This window comes from Oryza brachyantha, chromosome 5 (genome assembly GCF_000231095.2).
Source record: "Oryza brachyantha chromosome 5, ObraRS2, whole genome shotgun sequence".
Taxonomy (NCBI): Eukaryota; Viridiplantae; Streptophyta; class Magnoliopsida; order Poales; family Poaceae; genus Oryza; species Oryza brachyantha.
The window spans coordinates 17,775,230-17,787,329 of record NC_023167.2 but is presented as its reverse complement, the minus strand read 5'-3'; the positions used below and the strand labels follow the sequence as shown (position 1 = coordinate 17,787,329).

At 40.4% G+C, this 12,100-nt stretch overlaps 2 protein-coding genes across 7 annotated transcripts; both read left to right on the top strand.

The window, feature by feature from the left end:
- The first annotated feature begins 1,067 nt into the window (after positions 1–1,067).
- On the top strand, positions 1,068–4,370 carry LOC102702193 (protein REVERSION-TO-ETHYLENE SENSITIVITY1-like). Of its 5 annotated transcripts, none has more exons than XR_001550243.2 (4): positions 1,068–1,170; positions 2,133–2,503; positions 3,432–4,099; positions 4,293–4,370. XR_001550243.2 is itself a non-coding variant. In XM_015837322.2 (4 exons), the coding sequence occupies exons 3-4, from the start codon at positions 2,222–2,224 to the stop codon at positions 3,849–3,851; spliced, it is 702 nt and encodes a 233-aa protein (XP_015692808.1). In that variant the 5' UTR covers positions 1,172–1,224; positions 1,319–1,432; positions 2,133–2,221; the 3' UTR covers positions 3,852–4,177. The 5 variants fall into 5 exon arrangements, 4 of the variants coding, with proteins under 4 accessions (XP_006654719.1, XP_015692808.1, XP_015692807.1 ...); XM_015837322.2 differs by lacking the exons at positions 1,068–1,170; positions 4,293–4,370 and adding exons at positions 1,172–1,224; positions 1,319–1,432 and having other exon boundaries at positions 3,432–4,177; XM_006654656.2 differs by lacking the exon at positions 4,293–4,370 and having other exon boundaries at positions 3,432–4,177.
- Positions 4,371–8,697: 4,327 nt separating this feature from the next.
- Positions 8,698–12,090, top strand: LOC102701634 (nucleosome assembly protein 1;2). 2 transcript variants are annotated; one of them, XM_006654654.2, is made up of 11 exons: positions 8,698–8,900; positions 9,007–9,050; positions 9,176–9,271; positions 10,060–10,152; positions 10,418–10,499; positions 10,602–10,666; positions 10,778–10,962; positions 11,056–11,233; positions 11,318–11,361; positions 11,426–11,597; positions 11,685–12,090. In XM_006654654.2, exons 1-11 carry the CDS (start codon positions 8,837–8,839, stop codon positions 11,751–11,753), a joined length of 1,092 nt encoding a protein of 363 aa, XP_006654717.1. In that variant the 5' UTR covers positions 8,698–8,836; the 3' UTR covers positions 11,754–12,090. The 2 variants fall into 2 exon arrangements, with proteins under 2 accessions (XP_006654717.1, XP_015693166.1); XM_015837680.2 differs by having other exon boundaries at positions 8,713–8,900; positions 11,426–11,606.
- Positions 12,091–12,100: the final 10 nt, after the last annotated feature.

Genomic DNA, 12,100 nt, shown 5'->3' with positions numbered 1-12,100 from the left:
AATCTAGATGACACTAAAAAGTCTTATATTATGAAATGAAGATAGTATATTTTAAAATGATATAAGAGCCTATATGTGCTAGTATCACTTTATCAGACACCCATTATTTATTATTCAACATGGACCTCGTAGCAAAAATTTAAATTTTAACATTTAATTTTGGTTAGTTTCAATGTGTTTTGTTTTTCTAGTATTTGATTGTAAACATGATTCTAAGCCACTGATGGCACGTCTATAAAAAATTTAATTCATGATTTATCTTTGAAGTTATCGATAAGAGGTTACGGTTTATAATCAGTCGCGCTCGTTGTTTGGCGGCATATTTATAAATAAAAAATAATTTATGAAGAAAACTTTTATATAGTGTTCTTAGCGGTCTAAAAGCAATGGTGAAAAAAATTTGATTAAAAAATTCCAAAATTAATTCTAAATTTAAGGTTAAAATTCGAAATTGTGGTTCATAAGTGTAAAAAAAAAGCGAAAGGACGGGGTGAGTATAAGCAGCGCGATAACAATAAAAAATTGTAAGGTTAATCTGATGACTATAATAGTATCTGTTCGGTTTTTTCTATTTGATATTGTTTGCTTTTGAGTATATGTATGGCTATTCGTTGCATTCAAAAATTTATGTAGTTATTAATTATTTTTATTATGATTTAATTTATTACTCAAATACGACACATACCTTTACATATTCATAAAACATTAAATAAAAGAAAGGAATTAACCAGCATGATGTCACCAATCTAATCCTGGTCTGAGCTCATGACGACTCCAGAACCATCGTCGAGCTAAGCTGCTCACTACTCTGAAATGTTGGCCTCGGCACGAAGCAACCGCCAACTACTCATCACTCGCTCGCGCAAACGGGTCCCCAGATCACGACCGCTCATCTTCAAACCAACGGCGGATGAGAGCACCGCCCCAACCCGCCGCGTCCCGGTTGGGAGGGCGGGCCCACCGCCACCTCACCGCTGCCCGTTGCCGAGTGAGCCAGCCCCGGGTGCGCGTAGCGTTTCCCTCCCAGGTGCATGCACCTTGCTTCTCTTTAAGTGTACGCGGCCTCCGCCTCCCCAATGCGTCAAACACTTGGCCTGCGCTCGGGAGCGGCGGCGTCCCAATCCAATCCATCCCCAATGCGACTTGCCCAGGAGGATTCCGCTGCTCGTAGTAAGTCCCCCGCCGCCGATCCTGCTCTGCTGCGGTGCTAGGATCTTTGGCTCAGTGAGAGAGATTTTGGTTCTTCTTTTTTTTTTGGGGAGTGGTCTGGTCTAGCAGGAGAGGTTTGATTGGGGTTTCTTCCTCTCGTTTTTTGTAGGGTAAGGTTGAATGGGATTAGGGCATCAGGTTGTTTCGTTTCGTGCATTGGTGGTTGGGGGTGTTTGCTTGCTGAAGAAGCGAGGTTGAGTTGGGGGGTCTGTTGACGAAGAGGGTAAAGGCTGGAACATTTTGCATGGATCATGATCCATGGCGTTTGTTCTGTAAGATAGTTTAATTTGCTTTATTAGAGTTGTTGGTAAAATTGAACATTGTCTTAATCTTTTAGATAGGAGTTTAGCTTGCATTGCCAACAAAGTTGTTAGCCATGTTTGCGTGTAACACATGGTGTATTGTGTTGTACAGTTGGCGAGTAGTAATAATTTAGCATACTGTGTTGTCGGTGGATTTGAGGAAGCAAAATTGTGCCCAACAAGCACTTTAGATTTTGAATGGGGTGTTGGGCATTATTTAAATTTAAGTTTTCCTATTATAAAACGAAAATTTTAATTTATCGGGGGAGTCTTTAGGTATGTTAGAGCAAGAATATAACTATTGGAGAGCTGATTGAAGTATTTTTATTGTATTAAACTGTTTTAATCGTCATAACTATTGTTGAATAGTACTAAGTACTACTCAGTTTTTCATGTGGAGGGGAAAACAAAGGGGAATGCCATCTGTCATACTGTTGCTCTTACTGTTTTCCCGTCAATGCTTTAATTTTGCGTACTTAACATTGTCATACAGATCACCACTTGGATGGGCAACTGCCCACCATATTACTTTGTACTGCATTCATCATTCTTTTAAAACATAATTAACCTCGGTTTCTCTCTTGGATTACATAACAAGTGATGTTCATTGTACTGTTGTAGGTTGACAAGATCATGACATTAAACCGGGCAATGCTTGATTATGTTTAATAGTGCGAGGAGTATCTGTGTCTCTGAAGTTATTGCCTTCAATGGAGGTTGAAACTGGTTGTGGTGATGATGTTGTCAGTTCAAGCAATGAGGTGCAGGAGTTGTGGCCCCTGGGTGAAGTAGACCAAAAGGGGGCCAGGTTCCCTTGTTCTATTGTCTGGACGCCTCTCCCAGTGGTATCCTGGCTGGCTCCTTACATAGGTCACGTTGGGATTGCCCGGGAGGATGGAACTGTCTTGGACTTTGCAGGTTCAAATTTTGTGAGTGTAGATGACTTTGCATATGGTTCTGTTGCGAGGTGCCTCCAGCTTGACAGGAGAAAGGTATACTTATATTCTTCCCTGGATTTATGTGGTGCTTAAGATTCGAGTTTTTTTTAAGGAACCATGGGCCTTATGTGAATACAGGATTTACTTCATGAAAACTATTTTGCTTCCATTTCAGAAATGAGATGGCATTTTGATGGCATCATACATGATTACATAAATTATATGGTTATTTCTTTTCATGCTGCATATGTTTTGTTTAGATGGGCACCGTTACGGTACCTTCTACTAGTAAGTGTAAGTGTAGTAGTGTAGTAAAATTTAATCTACCTCCAACGATCGTGTGTTGTCCGTTACTTTGGATCCAACGGATCTGAATTTCTTATACTACACCGGTACAATGCGTAGTAGAAATTTTATAAAGTTAAAATTGGAACTAAATATATAGCTTTGCAATAAATTTGTGTCATATATCATATTAAAATAGATAGATTAGTAAATATATCTTATCAAAGTTTTAAATAAAATTTAATATACTTATAAAAATATATAGTTAGATTTAAATTTTGCTACACTACTGCACTTACTAGTAGAAGGTACAGTAACGATGCCCATTTTCTTTTGGTAGGCCATCCTGCCCCATGACACTGATCCTAAAAATTGTAAGCAGTAAGCATGCAGGCATGCCATATGCTTGCCTCTTGAGCAGTTCAGATACTGCACTCATACAGTTACCCAGATGGAAGCTTCCATAGAACAGTTGTAGCATTGGACAGTGGCTAAAACAGTCTAACTTACAGTATCTCATCTTCTGCAAGATTTTTTTTCGTACTGTAACAACCTGTGATCTTTATTAGCTATCTGAAATCTTACCCAAACCAGCCACATCTCTACATCAGTTCATGCTTCTTAGTTGTCTTTTACTGAAATTTCCGTGACTGTGGTTTTGCTGACATTGGTTTCCTGATGCTTGATCACTGATCAGTGCTGCTTCCCTGCCAACCTCGCGGCGCACGTGTGCGCGAGATCCTACGAGCACTTGGAGGCCGGGACGGCGATCTCGTGGGATGACGCGCTGCGGTCCGGAGCGAGGCGGTTCGAGCACAAGTGCTACAACCTCTTCACCTGCAACAGCCACTCCTTCGTGGCGAGCTGCCTGAACCGGCTCGCCTACGACGGCTCCGTCGGGTGGAACGTCCTCAACCTGGCGGCGCTCGTGTGGCTGCGCGGCCGGTGGCTGGGCAAGATGGCCGTCGTCCGGTCGTTCCTCCCGTTCGCCGCCGTGGGGTGCGTCGGAGTCGCCATGGCCGGCTGGTCCTTCCTCGTCGGCATGGCGGCCTTCTCGTCCCTCCTGCTCGGGTGGTTCCTCTTCGGCGTCTACTGCATCAGGGGCTTGGTCTGCTGATCGAACTCATCTACAGCAACCGAAACCCCTGACGGATGAAGCCGTTTTGTCGGAGATGCGACCAAAATTTGCGTCTCTTTTCAGTTATGCAATGCCGACTCCCTGCAAAATTTAGACAACTTCTACGGTGATTTCTGCTAGGATGGAACCAGAATTTTACTACTACATTTGTATTCAGGCGGGGAGAAGAACTGGTGCTCTAGTGATAGCCGAAATGATCATTTCTACCGTGCTGTACTGTTCACTTGGTTCGTGTTATCTAATCTTTTCGCTTTCGCTTCTGCTTATTTTATAAACCAAAATTTAAATTTTTAACTTTAAATTCACTGAAGCTTTTTAGCATTAACTTTTCGATCGATAAGAATATGTGTATAAAAATTTTATTTATAAATTATTTTTTGTTTATAAATATTGCCGTTTGAATCGCCATGACCTCTACAGGCTGCTGCGGTATCAACGAGGGAAGAAAATGCGTTCTGCTTATGGCTGGATTTCAGTACTCCCCCCCCCCCCCCCCAAGAATAAGATTTTACTTTGTTTCTTTTAGCCTATTATACTCTTCTCCAGAAATATTTTGTTTTTAACATATCTCGAAACTCGTATGTAAGTAATACACATTTTATGTGCCAAACCCAATATATTCATCCCTTATTTTTTTTCTAAAGCACGATACATTTGTCCTGTAATTTACCAATTTGCAATACAATAACAACTTTAAAAAATAAAGATTTTACGAGACAAATAAGAGATGATAAATATAAAATCTTTATGAAATATGTCAAATCAATACCAAGCCACAAAGACTAAAACAACAGTACTTTTTTAAATCTCAATATTTATTTCTCTTTTCAATCATAATGCATTTGTCTTTTTATTGCTATATTCTCTGTCCCACAAAAAATCAATTCTTTGGTTTACGTGTCCAGCGTTTGACCATTCGTTTTATTTGAAAATTTTTCAACCAATTATAAAAAATAGTCATACGTAAAGTACTATTCACGATTTATCGTCTAATAAAAATAAAAATATCATAAATTTTTTTAAATAAGACGAAAAGTCAAATATCATAGGTAAAAAGTAAAAGATTGATTTATTTTGGGACGAAAAGAGTAATTACTCAAACAAATATGCATTTCACGCAGTTACTGGTAGATGTCTCGATGTACAGTTCGTCTCCAGTTCATAATCACGAGGAGTACTCTTTTGTGTTCGTGCCACGGCCCACGGGACATTGATTGCATCATTGAAGGCACGTACCGGGCTGGCTCTGCGCGACAGCGTGAACGGAGTATATGTGGCGATTGGCGAAGGCTGAATGACCCAACGAGGCAGAGCGATTGGTTGCCATGCCGTGCCAGTTCGATCTCCATCTGTCACACAGCGATGAGAGACCGGGCACCAAGCTGTGCCCAACTGAACAACGAGTACTTTTTTTAAAAAAAAATAATTTTATTTTTTATCCATCTCACAACCACCACCAGGAAAGAAAAACTATAATTTATTTTACTTTATTAAATCTCAACCCAATTATTTCTCACTTTATTTAGTTTCAATGCATATGTTACATCTTTTCACAAACTCTAATAAAATAATTACTCAATATACACTTATTTAGAGATAACTCAAACATAATCTTATCTCCGGATCTAGGGGAATGAGGAAGTACTCCCACCAGTCTTTTTATTTGAGGCCGTTGAATTTTTTATTTACGTTTGACCATTCGTCTTATTTAAAAATTTCGTTCAAATATATAAAATTATAAAACATTCTTCACGTGTCGTATCCGTCCGCTGCCAGCGCACGCCCATCGCCCAGATCTCGCCTGCGCGCCTTGGGCTACCACCGCCGCCCTGTAGTCGCCAGCGAGCATGACATCTCCTCGCGCGCCTCCAACCACCGCCGCTGCGTGCCTCCGCCCGCTGTTGGCGTGCGCCTCTAGCCGTCGCTGCGTGCCTCCACCTCAACAGCCCTGATTCCCCCATCTAGTGCCTGGGAGACAGTGAGAGAGCCCCGTCGCCACCGTCATTGCGGCCAACCGGCTTGCCGGCGGCTACTTAGGCGACGGTAAGGCAAGGGGAGAGAGGATGCGGAGAAGCGGCGGTGGGAGTGGTTGTCGCCCTGTCACTCTAGGGTTCAGGCACGGGGCGACCGGGTCGGTTAGAATAGACGTAACTTTCATGGAGTTGTCACCAAAAGATTCAAATCATATGAGGTCCTATATTTAGTTAATATTTAGTTAATGAATGGATAATTGAGTAGTATATTCTTCCTTATCAAAATATTACAATCTCTTATATTTATTGTTGGAGCGAGTATAATCTAAAACCTTGGAATACATCTTTCCTGACTTCTCACTAATATCAATAGCATGCATGGTTCATGAAAACGTTTAAGCTACCAATACTGACTTCTCATCTTTCCTGCAGATACCATGCAAACTGCAACAATTTCACATTTGAAAGGTTTGAATCAAATGTTGGAACTCTGCATGATTTGATGCGGTACCGCGGTACGTTGAAACATAAAAGAAAAAATTGAGAAAACAAGAAAGAACATAGTAAAATCCTAGAAAATCATGGCAAATTCAAGGAAAAATATTGATAACTCTAGAAAAACAATGTAGCATTGCATGAATTTATCGGCATGACCTTCAAATGTTTTAAAGCACAAATAATATGACGACCCATATTTTCTTTTTGAAGGGTTTTTCACTAATTTGGGTGGAGGCCCCAGATATGAACCAAACTTTATGTTTCATAAATAATTGATATACATTTCTTAGCTTTTTTAAAGAGCTCAAATTTAAATAAAATTCATCAAACCAAACCACGTGGTTCCCGTTACCGTGGCCGAGCACTTCAATAGTCGGAAAGAAGGGAGAGCGGGGGCCCCTGGTCCTTGGAGGTGCCAGGCTCACACGAGTCTCGACCGCCCATTTGCTTCAAAATAATGAGAACTGCCTGCAGGAACCGTACGGGATGGCACTCATGCGCAGGCGAGGTCAATAACCGAGGCAAACTTGAGCTTTACCGACAAAATTTACAGCTTCACCCCATAACCGAGACGACCAAAAAAATGTCAAATGAACATGAGCCCAAACCCTAAAACTAGCACGACTAAACTCCATCTGCTAAAAATACTACTGCCTCACTTTTTAAAAATCTAAATACTGTCTCCTTATTTATTTTAATAGTTCACACAATTAACATTTTTGGCACAGGTTTGACTATTCGTCATATTTAATCTTTTTAAATAATTATATTACTAAATATATTTTAATTATAACTTACAATTTTACATATACATAAATTTTTGACTAAGATGAATGATTTATAAAAAATCAACGGTGTTATCTATTAAAATTCAGATGCAATAGTCGGTGTAGCAGATTTGTTTATTTTTATATAGCATCTCATTATTGGTCTTATTTAAAATTCGTGTGTGTATATATATAGGATATACTTCAAGTATATTTAATAAAAAACAAATCACATCGAAATAAATGATATTTACATGAATTTTAATAAGATAAATGGTTAAATATCATATCTTAAATTCAAAATATGGTATATTCAAAACAAATTTAACACAAAATTGTGACAGTTTTAGTTTGCCCTAGTAAAGATTGTAGTTAAACTGTTTTTCTACCCCAATAAAAAGTTCAGTGCTTCACCTTTTTATAGGGGTGTTTGGTTTGATGTTAATTAAATCTAACCAACTTAGCCCGTTTTTTATTTAAGGGGTTCCTTGGTTGATGACAAACTTTGTCAAATGTCACTTTTATGTAAAGTGTGGGTAGCAAAATAACGGTGACATCCAGAGCAAGCTTTGCTAAAAATACATGCCACTGACATGTGGGTCAAAAAGCGTAGCTAATCACACTATATCATTTTCCAAATAACCTATTTAAAAAAGTGCAGCGACTTGGTAAGTGGTAACTTGAGCCATGCAACCAAAAACACATTACCATTCACATAAAAATCTACACAAGCGCCTGTTTGTCGTATTTTGTTGCCAAAAGTTGTATAAATTTTCGACTCCGGACTTATTAGGGCAAAGGGTTAAGAAATGTTACCACACTGGTAAAGAAAACGTGAGAATAACGTGTTACGTGTTAGAGTTGATGACATAAAAAATTGTGACATGATAAGCTTATGGGAACCAAATAAACATATCAGTACTCTAGAGCAATACACACATCAAAATATGGCATCCAACCAAATTAACCACACAAATATACATCTTGTCATTTTTCTATATAAAAATTTACTTTTAATCTTAAATTTAGAATTTATTTTAACTTTTTTCAAAATTTATTTTCCACCACTGCCTTTTAGATCACTAAAAATATCTATATAAATTTGTTCATAAATTATTTTTTATTAGTAAATATGTCATTTAGCCTTTTCCATCGATGATCCCCATAGGCTGCAATATTCCCGCCATTTTGTTCCTTTTTTTCCTTAAATTTTATAAGCACGATTCTTGAATGGTTAAACGATGCAATTTTTTCTATAGAAAAGGTTATATACATAATTGTTAATTTTATTATTTTATGATTAAATAACTATAAAAAATAAAGAAATGTTTTATTAAGAAAAAAATACACGGTCTCAACTACGGAGTATATCACGCCACACTTGCTGATAGCTTGGTACTCTACTACTATTGGCATCGCGCAGGTATATTCCGGCGCGGTAGCCCTGACTGGCCGACAGGTGGGCCCCACACGACCGCGCCGCTTCCGAGTCCAAACCCTCGCCCAAACCGGCGCTCCCCCCACCTCCGCCCGACTTCCCACGCGCCGGCTATAAATCGCGTCCCTCCATTCATAGCCTCTTTTCTCTATCCCCTCTGCTCCTCCCTCCCTCCCTCCCTCTCGCGCCGCCGCCGCCGCCGCTAGGGTTTCTCCCCCTAGACGCCTCGCCCGCCGCGCGGAGACCCCATCCTCCCGAAGCTTCGGGGGCGGACTCTCCGGAGGAGCCATGAGCGACGGCAAGGACTCCCTCGACCTCTCTGGCCTCGGCGCCGCCGTCCCCAACGCCAAAGGTTTTGCCGCTTCTCCTCGCGCGCTCTCGTTCGAATCTCTCGGTGGTTCGGTTTTTGCTGCGGTTGCCTCACGCTGGATTTGGGTGCGGTGGATGTGGTGTTGCAGAGCTCAGCGCGGAGGACAAGGCCCATCTCGTGGAGTCGATTAAGGTTGGATTTCTGCGGTATTATTATTTTTTGTTGCTTTTACTTCTATCGGGATTTGGCGGGCTTGGCTGTTTGATCTCGTTTTTTTTTTATGAACCCGTGGTGATTCGGATGTCGTGCTTGCGCAGAACACGCTGCAGGGATTGGCGGCGCGGCACACGGATGTGCTCGAGAGCCTCGAGCCCAAGGTCAGGAAGCGCGTCGAAGTGCTCAGGGAGATCCAGGTATAAGAGATTTCCACGCTCCTGGTGCGACACACTTTTTTCCCACCTTACCGTGGCATGCCTTGATGTGGGGCTTTGTGCGATCCTGGATGATTAATAACTACTGATCAAGCTACTCATATTGTTGTAATTCTAACGTCACTTGTGTAAACGGTACAGCCAACAGTGCACTAGCACGATAGATTTGAACCCTAACTCTGCGCGTTCAGGAGAGAGGTTTGGAAGCTTTGTCTCCAATACGGGAAACGAGGTGGCTCATTAGTGCAAGATTTATTATATACCAGCTATAAAAAAGTTTGAAGAATTGATTAATATGATTTTTAAAGATACACTGTTTAGCTGTTATGAACACGCGTGAGAAAAACGAGAAGGAGAAGTTGAGAACCGTTAGAAACGAAAGGAGCTTAAATTGGGGCCAGGGCTGACTTTTGAGTGTATGTATGTTGCTCGATTTCAAGTTGGATTACTTTGGTGCTCGTATTATTTCTCTTGTGGTAGATGCTAGGAAAATCCCAGTGGGAAATCCCACAAACTCTGCATGTTACTACTGTAGAATGGATCTTAACTTGTTATTAGCGATGCCTATTCTAGATTTTGTTTTGTTGAACTATTATTGTTTTATCTTTACATGAATCTTCCTCACCTTGCTATTGCCTAGTGGTAAGTTATGATGAGCTGTTCTCTATTAGCCAACTTTATTTGTGGAACTAAAGTACAGTTGAAATGGTTGAATTTTGAAATATTCTTGTTGCATCTGGTGTTAAGTTGCTTAGTTTAAAATCTTCCAGAGCCAACATGATGATCTCGAGGCGAAGTTTTTTGAGGAGAGAGCCGCACTTGAAGCTAAATATCAGAAGATGTATGAGCCGTTGTACTCTAAGGTAAACTATTTTTTAATGCTCTGTTGATGGCTGTATGCATCTTTTTGTCTCTGCCAATTGCTAGGTTTGCTTTAGTTCTTTGAACTGTTCGAAGCAAAAACCTCACCATAATAACTGCTCAAATAGCTTGTAGATAAGTAATTTTTTTAGTGGTTCATAACTTTATACAACACATATATCACTCCACTCGCCTTCACTATCCCTGTATCATATGGATGCAACGATCTGTCTGATAGATTTTTTTTTTGTGCCTGCTCATTGACAGCGATATGAAATTGTGAATGGTGTGGTTGAGGTAGACGGTGTCACCAAAGAAAGTGCAGATGAAACTCCTGCGGATAAGAAAGGTTAATGAGATCATTTGTCTATTTCCATGTAGGAAAAATCTTCTAGTAACAAGGAATTCATTGGATTTTTTGCCTTAACTTGCTCGTAATGCTTCCTTGCAGAGGAAACGGGTGTACCTGAGTTCTGGCTTAATGCCATGAAGAACCATGAAATCCTTTCCGAGGAGGTGAGACCTTGCGGTTTTCTAAAAAAACTAATTCTTCTATTTTGATTTGTTCATACTTCATAGTCTGTATGTAGTCCAGCATGTCTTAAGTTTTGTCTGGGTTGTATTCAGATCCAGGAGAGGGATGAGGAAGCTCTTAAGTACCTCAAGGACATCAAATGGCACAGGATTAGTGAGCCAAAGGGTTTCAAGCTTGAGTTTTACTTTGATACTAATCCGATCTTCAAGAACTCAGTGCTTACCAAAACATACCACATGATTGATGAAGATGAACCAATCCTGGAGAAAGCCATTGGGTAACTAATATTTCAGCTCATGTGGAGTTGCACTCCTTTTTTGGATGCATGGACAATTTCACCAACATATCATTTGGACATTCTTGTGTGCAGTACTGAAATCGAATGGTTCCCGGGGAGGTGCTTGACACAAAAGGTGCTCAAGAAGAAACCAAAGAAGGGCTCAAAGAACACTAAACCTATCACAAAAACTGAAAACTGTGAGAGCTTTTTTAATTTCTTCAGTCCACCTCAAGTTCCTGATGATGAGGAGGAAATTGATGAGGATACAGTAAGTTTTAACTTCTCTATGCATTTTCTAAAGATAAACACATGGATTCATGGGCATGATTTTATGTCTCTTTCCTATGAACAGGCTGAACAGTTGCAGAACCAAATGGAACAAGATTATGACATTGGGTATGCCCTGTGTGTTTTGTTACGCCATTAATTGTCCTTGTTCTAAATGCCTCTTCTTTTCCAGATCTACCATTAGAGACAAGATTATTCCACATGCTGTTTCATGGTTCACTGGAGAAGCTGCTCAAGATGAGGACCTTGAAGGAATTATGGATGATGAAGATGATGATGATGAAGATGACGACGATGATGAAGATGAGGATGACGAGGATGATGAAGACGAAGAGGATGAAAAGGTTATAAAAGTCAGGGTCGTCGTACGCACTTTCTAGTTTCAACCAAACTCCTTTTCTTACTATTTCTGATTTCCTTCTTTGAAACAGAAGGGAGGACGGGTTCCTGCAGGTGAAGGGCAGCAGGGCGAGCGGCCTGCAGAATGCAAGCAACAGTGAGATGCTTCCTACCTGAGCGTTTCCAAGTCTGGTCATGGAGTGAAGATTGTTTGGTTCTGCTTGATGCAATGTCGTTCATTTGGTTTTGGAGAGCCAGTGAAGTGGGGGGATTGAGTTGGTTTAGTGGAACTGGCGGGATTTTTTGGGGACATGGTATTATATGGTATTATATGTTTGGTAGCTTTTCCGTTGTTGTATTGGGTCGACATATCTTGTGCGAAGCTTATGGTTGAGTGATGAACATCGCCAGTTTAGTATTATCATATTGCCAATACCACTGGCCTAGTCTAGTTTTTCTTTTCACTGGTGCTGAGAAATTTTGACCCAGGGGAGGCAATATTTTTGTG